Below are 24775 nucleotides of genomic sequence, written 5' to 3'. Positions count from 1 at the left end.
CAGTAGGGGACAGAGTGCCCGGAGGACATACAGACATGGCAGTGCCCAGCGAAACTGGCCAAACTTGGTTCCATCGGGGGCAGTATTCTACACGCCAAAAGGGGTTTGTGCGCCACCCAATGTTGATGGCCAGTGTGAAACAATTAGCTGGCACAGTTTATATAGTATTAGCTCTAGCGTGCATGGACACAAGCCATGGTTAAAGCCAACCATGTCACTAGCCAGTTACCAAACCTATTGAAATCTCTGGGGTAAACAGGACCCAGTGCTAAAAAGACACTAACACTGCGCTATACGAAGCTGCTTCAAATTAAGTGCAGCTTTTAAAACAGACCTACCTAGCCCCTTACAGCTAGCACAATTCTTCACTTTATCGATTAAGTTCAGAAAGAGTATTTAGCACCCTGCCACTTAATGCCAAGTGTTATTTTTTCAATATGAAAACATTACTTTTGAAGGCTTTACTCTATGTCTCTGGGCCAGTACTGTCCTGTGTATTCTAAAGCCAATGGGAGCTGAGAACCCGTCACAGTACCGAGCACAGAAAATCATAGCACTTGCCAGCCTGAATTCTGAACTGAGATTAAGAGTCTTGACAAGGTTCTTTTTCATTGATGTGTTTCTCCTCTACATAAGTACTTAATCCTAGATCCAGCAATGGGTGCTGGTGCATTTCTAAACGTGCTAGTGATCAATAAGGAGCTTGTTATGTTGATGTCTCAGATTCTCTAGTTAACCGTTCACAACATTTCCAATTTAAGTGGCTGATTATAGGAGAAAATATAATAAACGACAGAATTGTGACTTCCTAAAGGAGACAACAAACACGAGCTACTTCGAAAAATCCGATTTTATTTTTTAAATTGAAAAGACCTGTCAATTTATTTAAGTGGATGTTTCTCTTTCCAGTCGTAGTCTTAAACGTCACTGTTTTAACATTGCTCAGAACAGTATAAAAAAAAGCCATTCACGTTAATAGCTACAGACATTAACATCCTAAAACACATTGTGTTTTCAAAGCAGGTACGTTTAAAAATAGGTTGTTCACAAGAACTCTTACAATTGCTGAGGTATCCTGTATTTATGCTCAGACTCCCGTTAAAGTTAAATTGTAAATTTAACTTGGTATTTGGTTTTTAAAAAGTTCAAACCAGATAGCTTTCCCAGCAACACAGAAGTTCTGAAGTGGGAAAATCACACACATGAGAGGGAACCGCACTGAGCACAGGAACACCCATTCAACACACAAACATGCCATTTGGATTATGTCTAAATGTGCTCTCTCAAACCCAGGATAGCAATAATTTTAAACGCTCAGGTTTAATATAAATACAGAGTCTCCATAGAAACTCCAGTTACTGCAAAACTGAGCGACATCTGTTGCTCATGGTGCTGTGAAGTACTCAAACCTAAGGGTCTGATCTTGTGATCCTTACTCACGGACACACCTACCTGAGGCCAGTATGAGAATAAACTTGAGCAAAGGGTTGTGCAGGGTCAGTCCCTAAATTCGAATGTTCAAATGGCAGATTGTTATTCTAAAAATGTCATTCTTTGGTTTACTTCCATGGCTTTTGGACACACTGAGAACGAAGAGACATGCACCATGTGAGAAGCTACAACTGCTACTTGTTCTAAAAGCAAGTCTTCTACTGCTGACGGCTGTACGGCATTTCTAAAGCATATCAGGTATTTAAACTTACAGAAAACTACAGGAGTTCAGAGTACCCCTTACAACCATATCCCCAAAATCTAGTAACCACTGTAAGTGCATGCATTGAGGCATGACCGGCATGCCTATAAATTCATATTGTTCAAGTTAAGGGTAATCACAGCTGCAAAAACACTCTCCTGTAATTAAATGGTCACTATTAACAGTACTTCGGTGACTGTTTTAGTATTAAAGACATGTAGACATTGTTATGCTTTCAGCCAAAAGGAAGGTCTCTCTCCATCAATTTAGGAATGAAAAAAAAAAAGTTTGGAATCGAAGCAAGGTTTACATATTGCAGTGTTCTGTGAGGGCTAACTGTTCAAAGAGAGATGTGTGTAATTGTCAGGTCTTCGCATATACACGAATGAATGCAACATCATGCACACCAAACTTGGAAAGTCTGTCCCTCCTCCCACAACAGATCCTGGCTCTGCTGTTGTTAAATGCAGTAGTAAGGTTTTAGAAAAATTAGGTCAGAAATGATATAATTTGATATTTTCAATGAATGGGGAAGTGACACAATGAATAGTTCGATGGAAATGCGTATGTGAGCAATTTTTGCTACACTTTGCAGCAAGGCAGCAGATTTTATTCTGAGGATAGTACCTGTATTTCCTATCAAGAAAATCATGCTGGCAACTAGACTTAAAAAAAAAAAGCTGTCTGATAATTACCAGTAATATCTATTTTTCAATGAATCTCAGCTTTTAATGTGTTTTTTGGAAACAACATTCTCAATGCTGGTTTTACTTCCTTCCCACCCCCCCCATAAGTATCAAAAATCAAGACTAGACAGAGTGAATTGTGGATATTTACCAACTAGCAACAAGTCTCATGTCAATGTTATTTTTAACTGCAACAAATATAGGTCATTCTTCATAACCTACTGCCAGTGGTTGTTATAAATATCTACTTGCTTTATTTAAACAAACATTGGTCAGTTAAGATGAAAGATTCATTTGCAGTAACTACTTGGCACTGGATTCACGTACTTGCAAATTTTAATAGAAGCGCTTCTGAGGTACACAAAAGCGCTTACAACAAGCATTTACAACTTGGTTTGTTGGGGTATTTTATTGTATCGAATTAGAATTATTACAAGCATTTTTTAAAATGTTATTTTTCAATAGATTAAGATTTAGACTCCAGACCCAACTGCTCTAAAATTTCTTAGCCAAAGCCTCAAACCCAATTAAATGGAATCGATAATATAACAGCTCTTGCTCTCTATTACATAGACACATCGTGGTACCAAAATTTAACTATAAAAAGAAGAGTATTTCTAAATAAAGTTGACCCCCAGTGTCCCCTAGCAGTGAAGCTATACAACATGAAGAAACTATAAGGCTCAGAATTTAAATTTGTCAGAATACTGGAGGTTTCCGATATTGTTGGTTTGTGGCAATAACTGCTTAGACAGCTATTCTGAAGAAACGTACCACGAAAAGCCCCACTGAGTGTGTCGTTTTGTTTAGGAATTCTTTCAGACAGCTGCAGATAAACTGCCTTTTAACACAGTTTAAGTGGACAGTGCATTTGGAGTCCAATTATGTTGGAACCGTGTGGAAAGCCATTTTGGTTGGTTAAACCAGTTTCTAACTGTGGTTTTAATCAGAATTCCTAATTGTGGTAAAAAATGCCAATGGAGATGGAGGCCAAAGATGCAAAGGTAAACACCACAATAGCGTGAGGGTAAAAAGCTGCTGCTGACAGGTTTTCTTATGCTAAGAAAGGCACACCACCCCCAGTGAGCTAGAGACAAAAGCCAGCAGAACTACAGCAATAAACCCAGAAGAAAAAAGCCTACCAGAATTGCCTTCCTGAGAAGGAACAATGCAGTAGACAGGCTGCTCTTGCTCTGTTTTGTTTGCAGGGAAGTGGTCAAATTTAGCCATATTAACAAACATTTAACAAAAGCTACCCCAAGAAGCCAGAACAAAACCTGACCTTTGGGTCAAAGGGCACAGACAGGCCTTTCCATGTCATGTAGCTAAAGGAGTTCAAAGACTGGCAATGAAGGAATAAAAGCTTTAGACATGTGAGGGGAACAAGGTCGGGAGTTTATCGAACAGTCACACCAAGCTTCTCCAGCACACGCACTCCCTTTTCTTGGTATTCTTGTCGGGTCATCCAGAAGTTGTCTTTGTCTTTCATGATGTCTGCTAGAACTGCACCACCCAGAAACACCATGTGCTTTCGACGAGGTGGATCTTCAATACGGATCTTAAATTTCTAAGAAGGAAAAGGGACACAGTATTGTTTGGATTCCTGGGACCAAAAAAAATCACCCTAACAGTGAAACTGAAATTGTGTTTAGTGGGAAGAAAGTGAATGAAATGCTAGGAGAGGGCATGCTGCATGTGAGCTTTCTGCTTGTGCAATCTAAAATACAATCAATAAAATAGCTACTTTGCATTGGAAACCAGAAACAATTAACTTGCTCTCCAAAACTGAATCTTGAGTGTACCTATAGAGAAGTCCAGGGGTTAGAATCACATTCTAAATTACTTGTTCAGCTTTGATAGCTAAGATTATCAGGGAAGTTACCAGTTCATCAATTCACAAAATATTATACAGTTTATATGACCAGAGTTATACTAAGTCTCAGGTGGGTGGGGGAATGGAAAAGATTCCACACCTGGGTTTCTACTTTAACTATTCCATGTTCCCTTACAGAGTAGATGATTGAATCCTACACACTGCACTATTTTGCATTTTAAATGTGTGATCATTAAATATATAAGCCACCAAACTAGGAATATTTAAAAACGATAAAAGAATGTTAAGTATTTTCATGACTAATTAGTACAGTTTAAATATTCTGGCTACCTATATGATGAGCTTAGTCCAATTATGATCCAGAAAACTTTCTTTAAATAAGTCCTCTTTGGGGATTTAGAGAGCAAATGTTTTATTAAAATGTATTTTGTTAAAAGGTATTTTGAAAAAAATCTGGATGCAATTCAAGACTGAAGGGGAAAAACAAACCCCTTCATTCCAAAAAGCATTTCCTCTCTAAAGAGAGACCTTCCTTCTACAAGGCAGACAGCAATACAATGCAATCTTAGTTCTGCAATTCTCGTGAGTGGTACGTCTGCCCACTACAACTATCAATGAATTAAAGGGAAGGAAAAGACTGAGCCACACAGAGTAATTGTGGAATGCGGTATTAAAAATAAAAAATTCAAGGAGAAAGAGGCAGGTAAGCCATCCAAGCTCTAAGAGCTAAAATTCAAAACTGACATGGAGCAGGCACTGCCACTGTTTAGAAAAGGCAACTAATTTTCTTGCTAATAGTAGCTCATTTCCTAAGGTGCCAAGTTAGGTCTGAGAGCAGGACTGCTCACCAAAGTTTAACAGCATATATTTACATTGAAACCTCTGCTTAACCTAGTACTGTGGCCTTATTTCAAGTGTATTTAAACATTTCACCAGGATGGCTATACAAAGTCTGTACTGGTCATTCTGAAACACTGATGTTTCAGTTAGAGAGGATGGGATGTTAATACTTCACATATTGCTTTTTCCATCCTATTGCTGACCATCTCGCTCCCTCTAGTGGTAGTTCAGGATATCTGATCTATCTACAAATGAAGCAACTAATCAATCACTACTTACAGAGAGTTTTTCCACATCTCCTTTCAGAACCCGTTCCAGGTACAGCTGTTTAAGTTCACGTTCCAGTCGTGAAGGCAGCCCAGGGTACATAGTGGAACCTCCAGACAATACAATGTGCTTATAGAATTCAGACCTAATAGAGGCGGGGAAAACAAACAAACAAACAAAAAAACACATTTTTTCTAGCGGCAACAGTTACTCCTCTGTACAACGAATACAGAAACCCCAATATACAGGTAAGCAGGTAAGTGAAAATCCAAGAAATGCAGACAGCTGTCACTGAACAGACACAATGCCTTTATAATGAACTCTGAAATAGATACATATTCTCTTGCTCAATGTAAACTCTCCATGCAATATGCTTTGGAGAGCAGAGATTTTAGGAGTGGAATAACGCTGCGTGTCCTAAATGTATGTTTGTTATTGTTTAGTTCTAAGCACTACAAACTCCATTTCAAAGAGAGATTACGTTAACCTGTGAATACTAACCTCACAAGGAAACACCTCACTCACACTTAGAGTTACACCTGTATTTAGAAAATGTCTTTCGCCTATTGCTATGAAAGGTCCATTTTTTGTGGGTGAACTGATTTTTCCTTGTCCACACTTGTGCCCTGATAGAAGTTTTAGAGACGATCCATAGCATTCTAGGATGTCCTGCTCTTACCTGGTGTCAATGTCAGCAGCCTGGATTGTATTAAACAGCAGTTCAGCAACACCAACCCCCTCTACGTTGATTAAGTGAGGCTGAAACAGAGCTTCTGGTGCCTCAAAACGCTCTCCACCAACTTTGATAATCCTGCCGTCAGGGAGCTATAGAATAGAAAGCACAAATAAAAGCTTATTCTGATATTACTTAGATACTAATACTTAGTAGACCAAAAAAAGCAGGATCTTTCACTATGAAACAGTACATAATAGGAAAAATATATTTTTCCAAAAAACTTACTATAGTTTCAAGCCATTACTAAAAACATTGTTTAGTATTGTTGAAAGAAAGTTCCAAGTCTTGCAGTCATTTTATAACGTAATCTGCAGCTATTTACAAAGGCAAGGAGTCTACCACCTGAAATGGTGTTAACTTATACTGGAAGAGAGTCTTCATCATATGAGTTTAACTTCAAAATTGATGTACATCTCTCATATATATACACTCACCGTATAGGACTCAACTAGTACTGTGGTCTCTAAGGCCAGTTTCTGCTCCTGTTCAATGTTGTATCCCACATAGCATAACTTTTCCTTGATCATACGAACAGTTTCAAAGTCAGCAGAATGGTTGAAGGCATATCCTCGCAGCAAGAGCAACTATGGGAAAAGAATGTTGGGTTAGCAATAAATTTGAAGAGTGGCTCAGTGCTCACTGTCCGTGATTAAGTGTATATGCATGCACATTTAATTGATTTCTCCCCTTCTTTTGTATTTCTCAGAAGAAACTGAGACTTCTCTAAAGACAAATTCAATGAAAAACGTGACAAGAATCAAGTTTAAGAAAATAAGGGGAGGGATCAAACTGCATTTATTTCTATCAGCGTGAATATGACAGTATAACTCTGAAAAGTGGAAGATACGTTCTGCACTACTGTTTTCATTATGATCTTTACAAAGGAAAAAGTGAAAGAAAGATCTAACAAATTGTTCTTTTTCTTGGGATTTTATTTCAAAATTTGGAGCTTCATTGTGATTTCTCAATCCGGCTGATTTCTTTTAGGTCTTTATAGGTTGTAGCAACAATACAATTTATTTTAATTTGACCACATTCCTCATTGTCATATGAATATTGGGAAAGATTTTCCTACATACTTGAAAATCTTTAAAAGAATTACTCTAGCTCTGAAAAAACGAGGAGTCCTTGTGGCAACTTAGAGACTAACAAATTTGTTTGGGCATATGTTTTTTTTGCTGATACAGACTAACATGGCTATCACTCTGAAATCTAGCTCTGAAGATTCACATGCACAGAATGTATTCTTCATCAATTTGAGTGGCTAAATCCCAGGCTACGTTAGTTTTTGATATGCCAGTCAAAGATGTCGTGAAATTGATTAACAGCTTTACCAAACATAGTATGTGAAATCCTTTCAGGTATGCAGTCACTGTAGCCATTAACTGAAACTCACTATGGGAACCTCTCCAAATGGATTTCCCCCACATCAGGTGGGACCAAATTCAGAAATAATGTATTACGGAGTGTAAGTTACTTACCAACTTAGACTCCTGTGCAAGTATATACTTATACCTTCTGGTTCATTGGTACGCAAGTCACACTTACTCACAGCTCCCTTTTGAAGTCTGACTCTTAGACCTGGTCTACACTTGGGGAGGAGGGGGAGAAAATCGATCTAAGTTACGCAACTTCAGCTCTGTTACTTAGATCTACTAACCGCGGTGTCTTCACTACGGTGAGTCGACTGCTGACGCTCCCCCTTCGACTCTGCCTGCACCTCTCCCTGAGCTGGAGTACAGGAGTCGACTGGAGAGCGCTTGGGGATCCATTTATCACGTCTAGACTAGACGCGATAGATCGATTGCTGCCCGCCGATCCAGCCGGTAGTGAAGACATACCCTTAGAGTATAACTCAGTCTAGTATGAATGTTTTTAGAGGGAGATGAGGCAGAATTTGGGGCAGCACATCTCAAGTCCAGCATTTTGGCAATGGAAACAATGACCAGGAGGGCCTTGTCTAAAGGGGTCCTCCGAATCTTTGGTTTCTGATTGGCATTGGTTAGGCAGGGAAGGATCAGAGGACAGGAAGCACCACCCACTATCCACACTGCAAAGCAAGCCCCAAGAATGCAAAATATTAGAACTGCTGAGGCCCTCCCCCCATCCACTCTTTCCAGAACACCACTGGGCAAGGCTCTGGGCTCTGCAGCACAGAAATCCTGGGTTTTAAAGGGAAATTCCCATGCATGCTGCAAGCAGCTGAATTTAAATTTTAAAAAGGGGGATTTAACAAATGAAATATGAACGTTTATGTAGGAATACAGTAGCCCTGGTAGTGTGTTTTGATATTAAATTCAACTTATTCCCACATTTGCCATTTTTAATATACACCGGATAATCAGAGGAGCTTGTGTTTAGGGGTGGGCTGGTGGCTGGGGCTTTTGGAATATGGGAGGCAGTTTGTAATTGTGAAATAATCACTTCAGCTGGGAAGTTTCAGCCTAAATAACGAGCAGTGAAATAGACAGACAATTTAAATATTACTGCTCTTAGGTTTCACAGGTATCATGGCACTGAGATTAATGGGCCAGTTCACACACCGCAGAGCAGCTGTTTGGAGAGACTAGTACCATCAGTGCACTGACGTACACTGTTTGTAGTTGGAAGGTTCTTCTTGCAACCCATAAGGACTAGAAACATATTTTTAAAAATGGATCCCACAGCAAATTCCATACCACGTACATGACCCTGCTTTAAGGCATCCTGGGGAAAAGCATACAAGAACAATTTCCCCCCTAGACTGAGAGGAAAGAGGACAGATTTCTCCACTACTAGCAAGCTTTCCACTTTCTAGGCTTCAACTGATTTGAACTTGGATAGAGGCCACAGAGCAGCCTATCACTAGGATAGGGACTGTAGCGCCAAGAAATTTTTTTTCAGCTTACCTTGATGAGGTATCTGGTAATATCCCTCCCAGCAATGTCTAGTCGTCTGGTAAGATGAGGAAGAGAGAAACCTTCATATACTGGGCAAATGTGAGTTACACCATCTCCAGAGTCCACAACAACACCAGTCAATAAGCCTAAGTAAGAACAGCAATATTACATCTAAAAGCAGATACAGAGAATGATATATCACAGTACATTAGGGTCCTCCTAACTGGACCAACCGGGTGGCCAGACTACTGCCCTGATGAAGTAACAGACCTAATTAAGAGAGACCTTTCCCCTTCTGAGAAAAGTCTGATCACATTTTAAAATAAAATATTGTAGTAAAATTAAGTGCTCCACTTCATTTCAACTATTTGTTTTAAACTTTACTTGGAAAATTCTGTATGAACAGAGATGAACTCCTCCACCCCAATCTTTTAACAAAAAAATGCTACTAACCCTTCTTAACTGACTGCAGCCCCATCATATGGAATTTTTTCTCATATCCTGACATCCCAATAAATCACATTCCAATTAAATAGAGAATATTTAAACTGGTTAAATGCTGGTTGGGGCATAAACTCCTGTTTTCTGTATTAATGTGCAAAATTAGCCTCATTTTCAAAGATGCTGAACACCTGGAGATCTCATTCATGCCACACGTAATTTACTTTATTTGAATAACTGAGCAGAATTGTGTGATTTTGGGTTGGTTGGTGCTGGAGTGCATGACTTGAGGCTTCTGTAATTTCATATTTTGTAGGACGTAAACAAAAGCCACTTAAAAATTACAGCAGAGCCGACAAACTGGCCATTCTAAGTTCGTTTTTCCCAGGACAGTCTGAGATTAATTTGGGTTTTGAAAGGGGTTTGCCAAACCTTTAGGAAGTCTAATTCCAGTGAGAAGTTGGGGTTTTTTTGGTTTAGTCAAGTTATGAGAAACACATTATTGTGGTAATTTAGAACATCCAGAAAGTGAAACGGCCTTGAATTGGTCACATACGCAAAATGCAGAAAGCTACTAGTTAGAGTTAATGATGAAAAGTAAGGCTCGGTCTATACTTAAAACCTATATCAACATAGCTAAGTAGGTCAGGGTTGTGAAAAAACGTACATATTATGCCGACAAACTCTCCAGCGTAGACACTGCTAACTCAACAGAGGAGTGCTTCTGTCAACACAGCTAATGTCATTTGGGGAGATGGTGTTCCTACCTGGCAGAAAAACTCTGTCGGTGTAGACTGCAACTACACTAGGGGGCTATGCTATCATAGTCTATGTCTGCAGTACAGAGCTTAAGTAGAATCTTTAGCTTTAGTTTCTGATGTGTTACCACAAGCAAATAAATACATTTAAATATAAGATTTTTAATCTGACAATACCCCTTTAATGAGGTTTTAAATGGGATTCTGGGTTTTGGAATTTATGACTAGAGGTTGAATTTCAGAATTCACTTTAAATAGTGAGTTTTCAAACTATTAATTCTTCATCAGGAATGAGGCTGAAGATATTATACTGATTTGGTTACTTATGGACGCATACAATTGTCATAACAGAGCCTCGTGTATATTAGTGAATTGGAGTATCTGCCAACTAGTTTATAAATGGAACATTCCTGCAGAGTAATATAAGGCAGAACAATGTTATCACCACAGCAAGGAAAGAACTAGTCAATCACAGGAGACTAACTGTAAAAAGACTGATGTGGAATGTTTAATTTTGATGGATAAGGATCGTTCTTTAAAAAATATAATAGATTACTCCTGGAGGAATTCTGTGCCACTGTGTGCACGCAAAATTCATGTCCCCTGATTATTTCTTTGCTTCCCCTCAGAAAAATATGACTCTCTGATGGGGAAGTAAAGGAAAGCTGCAACAGCGGTCAGGTGCTCCTTCCCAGCAGTGCAGGCTCATCATTTCCGGTGCCCAGAGCAGCTGGCAGAAAGGTAAATCACTGGGAGGGAAGCCCATGCATGTACTTTGGGGGGGGCAGAGGGGGCAGAAGCAGACATTACCCCCTCAGAGGCAAGGCGTGGGGGAGCATGCAGGGTCATGTGCCATTCACACCCTCCCCCCCCATTTCTGTGAGTGCCGAGCTGCCCAGGGCTTGTTCTGCTCGGACTGTCAGGGGGGAGGGAGTCTCAGTCATTCCCATGCTGTGCCTCCCTGCCCCCGGCTCGCTCAGCCCCTCTCCCCACAAGCGAGGCCTGGGTGGGGAGTGAAGCAGGTGGGATGGAGCAGCTTCTCTCCTGCCAGGTGAGGGAGGGTGGCTGCTCCGGCTCGCTGACTCTGAAGTCGGACGCTGCCAGTCATCTTCCCTTTCCATGCGTGCTGGATGTTATGCATGGTCACCATCCTGTTTTCTGTACAATGGTAAATGCCCATGGTAGGGCAGGGCAAAGAGGAGACAGGGTGGAGCCTGTTGGGCTGAGCCTGCCCAGCCACCCCGGTGCACCTGGCGCAGAGCCCAGGGGTGTTTCTTGGGCAGGCCCAGCCCTTGCACTGTGTCAGGGTTGGGTGCAGCCTCACCGCCGAGTCCATGTCGGGGGGGGGGAGGGGGGAAGAAGAGGTAGCAGGGTGATCACCCACCTCTGTGCAGCCAGAGGCCTGTGCTCCCCACTGCCATGCTGGAGCCTCCACATTTATTTACTGACAAATAAAATTTGCAGAATTTTAAAATATCGTGCACAGAATGTTTAATTTTTGGCGCAGAATTCCCTCAGGTGTAAATAGATATGCAAAATACCAGGTAAAAGCAGTAGCTAGTTTCTGGGGACATAGTTTTAACAGTAGCTACATACATAATGTGCTCAATAACACTTATTCATTTTGAATTGGAAGGCAAACTGGATGTCTCCCCCTTGCCCTGCCCTACCATGGATGATTGCGTATTACAAAGATCTCTAAAGCAATGACTGAAGTTGCATATCATGTGCACTGCAATTCCTAGGAACACATGACATATTAAGGTATACGAGTATTTTCACTTCTGCTAATAACGTTCATGGGTATGTGTCACCCAGAATTAACCCTTTGGAAACTGGATACATTAAATACTTATAAGTCTCACACATCCCGTCCTAAGCATTCATTTTGCTGACAATCTATACATCAAAGCGTTCTAAAGGTTAAAATTATTTTTTAACTTGCTATTTACATAGGAATGGTCTCAAAAATCACATGCCATGCATGAAATGCAGGCACCTATAGAATTATAGGCTAAATTTCCAAACTCTTTGACATCAGTGAGCATTGCAAGCGCTCAGCACCACTGAGAAAGAAATCAGGCCATGACATAGGAGTGTGACTTTAGGCAGTGTCAAGAAACTCTCAGGCAGCCCTTGAAGTTGAGAGTGGGAAGGAAGTCTGCAGTCCATCCTGCCCTCTGGAGTCCTGTCCAAGAGCCTGAAGTTAGGACAGCAGTTTGGGATGCAGGCCCTTGATCGGGAATAGAGAGGTTTATCACCTACCCTGCAGTGGGAATGAGGATACTTCCCTAAGGCCTAGAAGGAATATAAATTACCAAAAGAAAAATCCCTCCCAGTGAGAATATGTGCGCGCCAAATTTCAGCCTGGAAAGAATTTTTATTGTTCAGCTATGAATCCAATAAAAGAGGGGATTTAAGAGAAGTTTGGGCAATATCTTAACTCAAGTGTCATAAATGTGTCAGCTGAATTTTAGTGTCATCTTCTATAAGTTCTGAATTGTTGCAGATGGTTTGTTTTTCCCTTTTCTAAGAACCTCCCCCCCCCCGGTACTGAATAAAATTGTTTCAACGGTTTTTCAGCTAGCACTTCAGTTTGTAAATATAACCATGTTCAATTGTTAATATCTTGCGCTTAACATGTAGTGTGGCAGAGCAAATTTATACCATTCTTGACATAAAAGTGGTGATAACAGAGGTTATTGCAAAAAGGCTGTGCACATTCTACCATTTAAATATAATTTCACCATGCTACTAATAAAAGGTGTAAGGAGTCATGTTATCATACACATATGCTTGGAATTAACTCTCTTTCAAGTCCTAGGGTGAAATCCAAGCCCCACTGCAGTCAATAGCAAACACTCATTGGTTTCAACAGGGCCAGGATTTCACCTCCAGTCTCTTAACGCTCAAACTCAAATTATGATTTATTCCAACTTGTCAGAGAAATCTACTTCCTTCTCTTGCCCAAGAAATAAAGCACAGTCATCTTAATGCTTTTCACAACTTTTAGGCATCGACTTAAGGCAATGTAATTTTGCTTCCATAAAATGAAATCAAAGTTTAAAGGACTTGTTGGAACCTTTTCTTGAAAACATGCTAAAGACTTTCTGAAAATGACATTTTAAACGTCTGAGATACAAAGACAGTCTCGTTCTATATTACCAGGTTTTAGCATTTACAAAGAAGAATCCACAGTGTTATTTTTATAGGGAAAGGAGGAATAAGCTACGGACCATGAGAAGTACTACTCATGCCGATGCTCATCAACCCAAAACTCTTGATGAAGTTCTAGTCAGCTGGCTCAGTTATGCTACTGGTGAATTGGGACCAAGATCTTTTCTTTATTAATAGCTGGGGCTGTCAATTAATTTTTTGAGTTAATTGCGTGAGTTAACTGCAATTAATCAGCAGCCCTATTAATACCATATTAAGACTTCAGCAACGTAATGCATTTAGATATTAAATGTGCTAAGTTATAACCTTTACCTACCTTGGGCATACAAAGTAAGAACAGCTTGAATGGCTACATATACTCCAGAAAACTGGTATGTCTCAAACATTACCTGGGGGAGAAAAAAACAACAAAAATTAGTGTCCAAATAAGGAGGAAATTCTTTAAAGATTTATAGCAGCTTAAAAGAAAAGTTTACATCTACTGTGATTATTAGGTGATTGAAATAATACATCTTTGCTACCTTTATTGGACAAATATTTAGCAGCATTATGTTGCACGTTGGGGCAACAACTACATGCTTTGATTCCTTGTACCCACCAGTAGCTTCTTGTAATAATTGGATTTTACACAACCATTCCGTTTTTTTATACACTTCAGAAAGTGATTTATTTCACTCCAATAAGCAACACTTAAATTCTTACAAAGCAGTTCCCCATTCATGCAAATGAGAGAAACTATCAGTACGCAGAGTTGCTGTAGCCACATCAGTCCCAGGACATTAGAGAGAAAAGGTGGGTGAGGTAATATCTTTTATTGGACCAACTTTTGTTGGGGAAACAATTTTTTGAGCTAAAATGGAACTCTTCTTCAGGTCTGGGAAACGTACTCAATTGTCACAGTTAAATACAAGGGGGAAGAGATTATTTAGCATAAGTAGTTAACATATTTCAAAGGACCAGTCAAGGTGAGATGGCCTGTTAACACACCTCCAGTAAGAGGGGGAAAAGAAAGGGGAGAGAGGCGGCTGGGCAGGGCATTGTTAGTGGGTTGCAGATTGTAATAAGCCAGAAATCCAGTGTCTCTATTCAGTCCATGATTTTTAGTGTCTAGCAAAGTTACCCCTAAGCTCCCAGGCTCGTCTTTTGACAGTGTTGTGCAGGTTTCCTTTGACGAGGAGGACTGATGGGTCAGACAGAGTGATCGCTTTGTGAAGAGTGCTTCATTCACAGGTGACGGTATTTTTGTCTTTTATCATTTTCCTGTGTGAGATCATTCAAAAGCATAATGATTGTCTGGTTTCACCCACATAGTTGCTATTGTGGCATTTAGTGCACTGGATGAGGTATACCACATGTAGTGATAGGCATGTGTAGGTCCCACAGATCTTGAAAAAACGGTTACTAATTTTTCCATAACTGTTGTTCGAGATGTGTTGCTCATGTCCATTCTACAACAGGTGCGCGCGCACCACATGCACTGTTGCTGGAGATTTTCCCCCTCAGTGGTATCCGTCAGCCCGGCTCTAGCGCCTTCTGGTGTCGTGTGCTTATGCTCTGGCATAAGGGCGCTGCCGGCCCCGCACCATCTCAGTTCTTTCTTGCCAACCAACTCCAACAGTGGGGCAGGAGTGTGTGTTGTGGAATGGACATGAGCAACACATCTTGAAGAACAACAGTTATGGAAAGGTTAGTAAACGTTTTTTCTTCGAGTGCTTGCTTGTGTCCATTCTACGTCAGATGACTCACAAGCAGTATCCAAGGATGTGGGCTCAGAATTCATGGACATGCAGACTACAACACAGCTCTCCCGAACCTGGCATTGTTTTGAGCCTGTTGAGTGATGGCATAATGGGATGAGAAGCTATGCACTGATAACCAGGTTGCAGCAGATGTCTTGGATTAGAACCTGCACGAGGAATGCTGCTGAAGAGGCCTGAGCTCTCATGGAGTGAGCGATCACAATGGCTGGAGGTGGGACATCTGCCTGCTCACAGCATGCCCAAATAGAGGAGGTTATCCAGGATGAGAGTCTCTGGGCTGACGTTGGTAGGCCTTTCATCCTTTCTGCTACTGCCACAAAGAGTTACATAGGTCTGCGAAAGGGTTTAGTCCTCTCGATGCAGAAGGCGAGGGCACGCCTAACAACCAATGAGTGATGCCGCTGCTCTTCTGAATTCTTGAGAGGCTTCAGAAAGAAGAATGGCAGGAAAATGGCCTAGTTGCTATGGAACTGCAAAACCACCTTTGGCAGGAAGATCGGGTGGGGGTGCAATTGGACCGTGTCCTTGAGGAACACGGTGTATGGTTGATCTGATGTAAGGGCTTTGATTTTAAAGGGCACTATGCCAGCAGTTCAAAGGGAGGACTTGTCAGCCTCAACGGAACCAGGATTAAATTCCATGCGGGGGGAAGGGGGGAAAATCGGCTTGCGGACCTGAGAATAAAATGACAGCCCTTTAAGAAAGTGGACTGACATTTCATGAGAGAACACTGATCTGCAGTTCACCTCTGGGTGGGAAGGCCAAAGGTGCTGCTAAATGCACCTTGACAGACACGAGGGCTAGATCCTATTGCTTAAGATGGAACGAATAATCCAGAATAGACTGAAGGGAAGACTGAGTCAGAAAGAGGTCTCATTGAGACACCCATATTGAGAAACACTTCCATTTGGCGAGGCAGGTAGCCCTAGTGGATGGCTTCCTACTACCCAGCAAGACCTGTTGAACTTGTTCCAAACAGGCCTGCTCCTCCAGGTTCAGCCATTTAACATTCATGCAATTAGGTGAAGGGAGCTGAGGTTCGGGTGGAGTAACCAACCGTGGGCTTGAGAAATCAGGTCCGGGCAGAGTGGGAGCAGAAGTGAGGTTGCTACTGACAGATCTAGCAGCATGCTGAATCAGTGTCGGCTATAAGAATAACAACTCTTGCCTTGTCCAGTTTGATTTTCAGAAGGATCTTGTGAACCAGATGAACCGGGAGAATGCATAGAATAGAAGTTCTTTTCAAGGAAACAGGATGACATCTGAGAGGGAGCCTGGGCTGTGCCCTCTCAGTGAGCAAAACTGCTGGCATTTCCTGTTCTGCTTGGTCGCAAAGGAGGTCCACCTGGGGAGACACCCACCTTTGGAAGATAAACCTGGTGACCTCTGGGTGAAGGGACCACTCCTGATGAGAGGAGAAGGATCTGCTGAGGTGATCCACCAGTGCATTCCAGGGTCCCAGAAGATGGGAAGCCTCAAGGTGGATAGAGTGCTTCATGCAGAAGTCCCACAGACGGACGGCCTCCTGACACAGGGAGGAGGAATGAGCTCCTCCCTACTTGTTGATGTAGAACATGGCCACAGTGTTGTCCATCAGAACTTGCATGACCTTGCCTGTGATCTGGGAAAAGAACACTTGGCAAGCTAAGTGGATTGCTCTGAGCTCCCTGATGTTTATGTGCAGGGAGAGTTCTTCCTGGGACCACAGGCCTTGAGTCCCGAGGCTGTCACGGTGGGCTCCCCAACCTAGGTCTGGCGTGTCCAAGGCTAGGGACACCGATGGTTGGGGTGCAACAAAGGGGACTCCCATTGTCACAAACCTTGGATCCTTCCACCAGTCGGGGGAGGTGAGGACCAGGGTTTGAACAGTAAGCACCGAGTAGCCCAAGTAGTATCTGTTCGGAGAATAAACTAAAACTAGCCATATCTGCAGGGGCCTGCAGTGTAGTGTTGCATGCCGGACCATGTATTTGCACGCGGCCATGTGTCCCAGTGGCTTGTGGCAAACCCAGGCTGTCCTGCTTGACTGGACGATGCCCTTGCATATCAGGTCTAACAGTCTGTAATCGGGCCTCCGGAAGAAAGGCTCTGGCTTGGGTCGAGTCGAGCACTGCCCCAACAAATTCTGTTCTCTGAACTGGAATAAGAGTCAATTTTTGCTCATTTACAACTAGGCCCAGCACTTGAAAGGTGGCTTGGAACGGGGCTGATGCTGTTATTTATTCGAGCCTCTGTATGACCCTGGATTACTCAGTCATCACGGTACAGGTAGACCTGAATGGTTCACTGTCTGAGGAAGGCAGCTACCACTGCCATGCACTTCATGAAAACCCAAGGGACAGTGAACAGGCAGAAGGGAAGAGCGGTGAATTGATAATGAGTCTGGTTTACAATAAACCTGAGAATTCTTCTGTGGCCATGGAAGACAGAAATGTGAAAGTAAGTGTTCAAGTCGAGGGCGGTGTACAGTCCCCTGGAGCCAGAGAGAGAATGATGGAGGCCAGGGAGACCATGCATAACCTCAGTTTCTTGAGACATCTGTTGAGACGACGCAGGTCCAAGATCAGACAAAGGCCCCCTTTGAGGTTAGGAAATAATGGGAGTAAAACCCCCTCCCTCTCAAGTTTCAAGGTACTTCCTCCACGGCCCCCATCAGTAGGAAGTTCTGCACCTCCTGGGGAAGGAGTTGCTAATGAGAAGGCCTGCTTGGGCCCACCAAAGTACCTATGAGACCCCAGCAGGAAGGTTGAGGTGAACGGAAGCAGCTGATGGTGCTTATAACCTCTCCTTTTTCTCTTATAGGGTGTGACAGTGTACCCCATAAGGCTTTATGGGGAGGGGGTGCTTATAAATGTATGTATGACATAACTGGAATATATTTTATGCTGCCTGTGCCATGTAACATATCTCCGTAAGGGTTGTGATCTACTATATCTATTCATCCTATTTGTACGTATATATCATTTTCTACTCAAGCTTAAGAATATGTGGTGTATGCTTGCATGATTTCTAAGTAAGCTTTGTGAGGCATTTGGTCAGCTTCTTTAGGAAGGAATTTGCCAGGTTAAGTACCTGATCAGGAGACACTTAGGGAACAATGCATCTTGGAATGCTCCAATCCACATGAGAAGTCTTCCTGGAGACATGCAAGATGCCATGTGGACAATGCAAAGACTGAGTCATGCAGGGGCATGTGACTTGCCCAGGTGACTCCAAAACTCCATCTTGGAGCTGGGCTTTGCAGAGGAGGGAGGTCTCCACCCACAAGAGAGAGTCTACTTAAACCTGTGGGAGACCCCTCCATTTTGTCTTCAGCTGGCTAAAGAAGGAGCCTCTCCACCCCCCCCAGGATACTTGAAGGAGACTGAAACAAAGGACAGTAACTGCAGGGGGTGTGAGTGATTGCTGGACCCAGGCTAAAAGGAAGCACTCTGGAACTGGTGAGGAAATTATCTGTATTCAGTTTGATTAGGCATAGATTCGCGCATTTTATTTTATTTTGCTTGGTGACTTACTTTGTTCTGTCTGTTACTACTTTGAACCACTTAAATCCTACTGTCTGTATTTAATAAAATCACTTTCTATTTAGTAATTTACTCAGAGTATGTATTAATACCTGGGGGAGCAAACAACTGTGCATATCTCTCTATCAGTGTTATAGAGGGCGAACAATTTATGAGTTTGCCCTGTATAAGCTTTATACAGGGTAAAACGGATTTATCTGGGTTTAGACCCCATTGGGAGTTGGGCATCTGAGTGCTAAAGACAAGCACGCTACTGCGAGCTGTTTTCAGGTAAACTTGCAGCTTTGGGACAGGAGATTCAGACCCTGGATCTGTGTGTGGAGCCAAACAGGAGTGTCTGGCTCAGCAAGACAGGGTGCTGGAGTCCTGAGCTGGCAGGGAAAACAGAAGCAGGGGTAGTCTTTGCACATCGGGTGGCAGCTCCCAAGGGGGTTTCTGTGATCCAACCCGTCACATAGGGATCCTGTCTCAGAGGCGGAGCCAAGAAGCGTGGCAGCTGTTGAGGCTTTAAGTGCTTTCTTGAAGTAGATGAAGCATAGAGGCCTAGGATCCTGAGGGTAGACTTTGAATCCTTCAGGCTACATAGTCTTGTGTCCATCTGCTCTGAAAATAGTGAGGAGCCTTCAAAATGGAGGTCCATTGGATAGACTGGACCTCCTGAGGGAGTCCCGAAGACTGAAGCCAAGAGCATTATCTTATGGTGACAGAGGAGGCCTTTGTCCTGGCCACCTCATCTGCTGTGTCCGGTGCTGCTTGGAGAGGTGCTCATTCTCTCTCTCTTCTAAGAGGGCTGAGAATTCCTGCCTTCAGTCTTGGGGCCTGAAGTCCTTAAATTTGGACAGGGAGTCCCACAAATTGTAGTAAGGCTTGCTGGTTTGAGATATGTAGTTGTAGACTACCTGTCGAATAAACTTTCCTCCCAAACAGATCAAGTTTCTGTGTGTTCTTCTGTTTCAGGGTAGCACTCAACTGGCATCTGTCCCTTTCGTTAGCCATCAATATAACAAGCGGCCCAGAGCGGGGTCAGAGTACAGATACTCATACCCATGGCTGGCACACAATATTTGTTCTCTGCCCTCTTCAAAGTGGGGACGTGGGAAGGGGGGGGGGGCAGAGAAGATGAAGTCTGCCACAAGGCTCTGACTGGACCCATCACTGCCTCATTAATGGGTAAGGCCACTTTAGATGAAGCTGCGGCAGCCAGAACGTCAATAAGGCTGTGAGATGATTCTTTGAGCTCCTCAATCTCAAGCCCCAAGTTAGCTGCTATCCGCTTTAGAAGCTCCTGATGAACCCTAAAATCATCTTGGGGAAGTGAGCTGCTCGGCCCAGAGATGGCCTCATCTGGGGAGGAAAAGGAAGAGGCCTGTACTGGAGGAGAGACTTCTTCCTCTTCTTCAGCCTGAATAACCTCCATAAGAGCCACGTGCTGTAAATCAATACTGGGGTTGGTACTGGAGTTGTGGTCTGGTGCTGGTTGTGGAGGAGTGGGAGTCCGCCTCTCAGAAGTAACTGAGTAGAAACGGTGGGAAGGTCGACCTGGTACTGGGGGAAAGCACCAAGGATTCCAGAATGGCCACTGTTCTCGCAGATACCAGCGGGGGGGGCGGGGGGGGGGGCGGCAGGCCGGCGGGAGTATACCGAGGTCTGGCAGCATGTACAACGGTGGGCCCTTAGGTTGAACACAGGGTTCCCTCAGATTAAGAATCCTCTCTAGGCGTCCATGGGAAACAGTACCTCTCGCTGCCTCCAATCGGTACTGAGGATCCGGTGACTAGTGGTGGGCTGGGGATGACCTCACAGAGGACAGAAGAGTGGGTTTGCCTCTAGAAGGAGCCAGAGGGCCTAGTGTAAGGAAGGAGCTTGGAGCACCATGCTCTCTCGTGCTAGAGGACGACGAAGCTGGTGGCTGACCTAATGGGGTCAGAGGGACTGGGAGCACTCAACGTGGAATGGACATGAGCAAGCACTCACCTGAGGGCAGGGCAGTAAAGTTCAAACAGATGACAGAGTGGCTAGAACAGGCATTGTGGGACACTTCTGGAGGCCGATCAGAGCGCATTAACAGACCAGGATGTCCACAATGGCACCGTGGCGCTCCAGCGGGGGCCCATCAAACGTTATTCCACTCGCCGAGGTGGAGTACCAGGAGCGTTCTAGCCGCGGAGTCAGAGCGCTCTACGTGCCTTGCCAGTGTGGCCGGGTTGTGAGTTAGAACCCATGAAAGCAGCCCAGTGTGCTCTAACTCGCAAGTGTAGCCATGCCCTAAGTTAATAAAGACATTCCACATTAATTTAATGGGGGGAAAGGGGAGGGAGAAAGAGGAGGGTTTAATGCCTGTAAATAAAACCCACACACCACTTTTTCCGTAAACTGAACTGTTTTTCAAAACAAACAAACAAAAAACAACCACACCTAATTGAGGAGTGGGAGGCAGCCACGTACACCTCTACCCTGATACAATGCTGTCCTCGGAGCCAAAAAATCTTACCGTATTATAGGTGAAACTGTGTTATATCTAACTTGCTTTGATCCACTGGAGTGTGCAGCCCCCCCCCCCCGGAGCACTGCTTTACCGCGTTATATCCGCATTCGTGTTATATCGGGTCACGTTATATCAGGCTAGAAGTGTATTTCATTACTGCAATTTGACTTTGGAATGAAGTCAGAGAGACAACATGGGTGAGGTAATATCTTTAATTAGACCAACTTCTGTTGGTAAAAGACAAGCTTTTGAGCTTACACGGAACTCTTCTTCAGGGCATGGAACGTACTGTTTGTTAAAGGTGTACATTCCTGTCACTTTCTGAAGCTCGACTAAACTTTTTTTCTGTTGCCAAGGTCTATTTGACTCATTCCTTCAACTGTTCTATTGTGCGATACACAGAAATAAAACATAGGGCTGAAATGTAAGGAATAGGGCCAGCTCCTTACAATAAATCTATACACAGCACCAACTGTGGGCATTGGAGTCAGTATCACAAGCTATTTTATACAGCTTTGCCTCCCTGTTCCCTGTTCTTGGTGAAGATAGAATGGACAACAGTGTGGCCAATTCACGATTTTATCATCAGTCTCTAAGATCAAGTGTAGTATCTGTTCTTATCAATATTTGGTGTTTTTCTTAAAGCACCACCTGCTGGAATGAAGAGATTGCATAAGATTCTCAATTTTCATTATTTAAAAAAGTGTATGGTTGTGAAGAAAATTTTGAAAATGTATGCAAATGTATCCTAAAGCCTGAGAAACCAGATAGCAAATAAAAAGAACCCAAAAATTACTATTTAAAAATAATAATGTAAATTTCTGAGGCCTTGCTAAGAATTCTTAAATTATATAACATTTTAAGAAAAACGTATACTGCATATAATACAAAGTAAAGGTAACTTCTTTCAAACACATTAACATCCGGCTGCTATAGTCAAGTATAAATGACACAGACTTCCTGGATTTAAAAAAGCAATTTGTTAAAGTCAGCCACGGTTGAAATGGTACGGTTAAATAACCACAATATTTAATTATACCTTGCAAATGTGTATTGTTCTAAGAAACAGCACGCATCAAAACTTACACAAGTTAAATATCAAAAAGAGTTCTTATCCTGTGCTCTAGCTCTCCTTAACCATTAAAATACAATTACATAGTTTATTGCTAATTTGCCTTTAGCTTATAATTTTAAATACAATTTGACTATTTAAAGAAACAGACTCCACAGACTGTAGGACAGTGCTTCACAGAGTAGTTCTTTGACAAGTTTACAGCAAAGGCAAGAAAGGCTGAGTGAACAAAACACGCAGTTTATTACAGCCATGAGTCACAAGTGAGTGACCACTTCCCCTTGTCTCAATATGCTTTTACCAGAGCAGAAAAAACTGATAAGAATTCAGTAGCTTTTAGCATTACAGACTGGTTAAACCAGAAATGCTCTGACAGCTATTTAAAACAAACAGCTCCAAGAAAAGATGACATTTCACTTCTCTTAAAATACCTAAATGAATCAAGCACTGACTTTTTCCAACTTCTCATTGGCACTGTTTCAAAAAGTCTGCTGTTAACATTGCTCGATTTAAAACACTGGCCAGTTTCACAAATTTGTTCCTTGGCAAGTTAAGACCTACAATCATGTGTCACAGCTTTTTTGCTGAAGAATTGGGCATACTTTTAGGGATCTGCAAAATATGTCTAAATGTTTTAAAACAAGTTTGAAATTAAGGGGGCCTTCTTTTTGAAAGTGTATTTTCTTTCCCCTGCCCCCACCACTCTCTGGCATACAGTAGAACCTCAGAGTTATGAATACCAGAGTTACGAACTGGCCAATGAACCGCACACCTCAACTGGAACCGGAAGCACACAATCAGAAAGCAGCAGAGACAAGGGGGGGAGGGGAGGAGAAGCAGACACAGTACAGTACTGTATTAAACGTAAACTACTAAAAAAATAAAAAGCAGCATTTTTCTTCTGCATAGTGGAATGTTTCAAAGCTGTATTAAGTCAATGTTCAGTTGTAAACTTTTGAAAGAACAACCGTAATGTTTTGTTCAGAGTTACGAACAACCTCCATTCTCGAGGTGTTCGTAACTGAGGTTCTACTCTATAAGCCTTCAGATTTCTCCCATATAAAGTACTGTACCATGTTTTCTCCTCCTTCTATTAAGTCTCTAACATTAACAACCCCTCTACAGACTCTACTGAACTCCCATTTGACTTCTCTTCCCAGATTTTACTTTCTCAATTTTCAAAAGGCATAAATGGCAGCTAGGTGCTTAACTGCCATTTGTGCTTTCGAAAATCTCCCCCCAAACCATACTACTGCTGTTCTATTGTATATAAGAGTAAAAGATTCCATGAGTTACAGACCCCAATTAACAAAAAAAAAAAAACCCTCAAAAAACCCCAGAACAACTCAACACACATCCCTCACAGGGTCAACACTACAAAGAAAGGAACTGAGGAAAATTTACTTTTACTGGCCTCATTTTTTAACAGTAACTAGGCTAATTCTGCAATGGGATAACGCTGTGACACTTAGTTGGATTTTAAAAATAAATTTATACCAGCATATTTAGGAATGGCTGCAGAGATCTTGACAGGTTAAAAATTGACAATCCAAAGCCTGCTAACCCAAGTACACTGCAAAAAATACTGGAAAGACCAGCATACATTTTTCCAAAACATTTGTGTGAGCGTGATATATAGGAAGACAGAAGTCAAGGAGTACGAAATGTACCAAGATCAGGCTGTGGAGCATCTTGCTGTAGGGTTCTTAAAAAAACTAAGTGACGTGGAAGACAGTTTGGTAGAATCCCTACTCACCTTGCACATTCAGGTGTGTGCAAGATACCACAAATTAGGGGTAAGGTTCTGTAGTTGCCATGATCTAATGCGCACAAACACAGCAGTTTAGTAAGTTACAAGGCAGAAATAGTGTTCTACCTCAAAAGGGAGCGTGGGAAAGAACAGCAAGCAAAACAAGAAACTATCTGAGCTTCTAGACCTCAACTGACATAGAATTACTGCTGTTCCCAATCTGTATGAATTCTATTGCTCATAAAATGAACCAAAATTGTAATGCAAGAAAGATATGTAACAACTTCTATCTGCCCATAACCAGAATATGCATACAGGATTAGTTACTGCGTTCGCACGTTCCACTATATTCCTGATATTACTGGAAAGATATACTTTTTGCATTAAACACATAAGGTTTCTGTTTTTAGCTATGCTTATTTCAGACATTTTAAACTTATTTTGTTTGACATCTATAATTGCAGTCTCGCCACATGAATGGCACACACCACATTTGACAAATCTGATGGCCAAATAGCGACAAGAATATTCTTCTCAAAATAAATCTTTGCTTCTATTAAAGTTATTGTTTTGTTGCCAGTCCAATGTCTTTCTCCAAGAATGGCAGGAGCCCAACAATAAAGCATTGGAAGCTAGAAAAAAGAGAATGATCCAGAATACTAAACAATGGAGTTGTATGGGGTGACAATGCCAGAGAATGCTTCTACCACCACCTCAGAATACACCACAGAAAGGTAGACAATTGGGCTGTTCCTGAGAGGGGATGTTACAGGTGTGAGAATTTAATGGATACGCAGAGGTTGAGACAAAAGTTACACCAAGACACTTATAAAGCTAATTACACTGAAGAGCGAAGCTGAAATTGTCTCTCTT

At 42.2% G+C, this 24775-nt stretch overlaps 1 protein-coding gene across 2 annotated transcripts in view; it reads right to left on the bottom strand.

Annotated features, from left to right (window-relative positions):
* Positions 1-832: 832 nt before the first annotated feature.
* Positions 833-24775, bottom strand: part of ACTR2 (actin related protein 2) — a 46545-nt gene continuing 22602 nt past the window's right edge. For both annotated transcript variants that reach the window (XM_034764226.1, XM_034764227.1), the window contains 6 exons: positions 13628-13700; positions 8945-9081; positions 6491-6640; positions 6000-6145; positions 5333-5465; positions 833-3946 (listed from right to left, as the gene is read on the bottom strand). In XM_034764226.1, the coding sequence (XP_034620117.1) occupies positions 3776-3946; positions 5333-5465; positions 6000-6145; positions 6491-6640; positions 8945-9081; positions 13628-13700 (810 nt within the window). In that variant the 3' untranslated portion in view covers positions 833-3775. The remainder of the gene's footprint in view (positions 3947-5332; positions 5466-5999; positions 6146-6490; positions 6641-8944; positions 9082-13627; positions 13701-24775) is intronic.

Source organism: Trachemys scripta, chromosome 3, assembly GCF_013100865.1.
Source record: "Trachemys scripta elegans isolate TJP31775 chromosome 3, CAS_Tse_1.0, whole genome shotgun sequence".
NCBI classification, from domain to species: domain Eukaryota; kingdom Metazoa; phylum Chordata; order Testudines; family Emydidae; genus Trachemys; species Trachemys scripta.
Note: the sequence above shows the minus strand (reverse complement) of the source record. Positions and strands in the feature narration are given on the sequence as shown.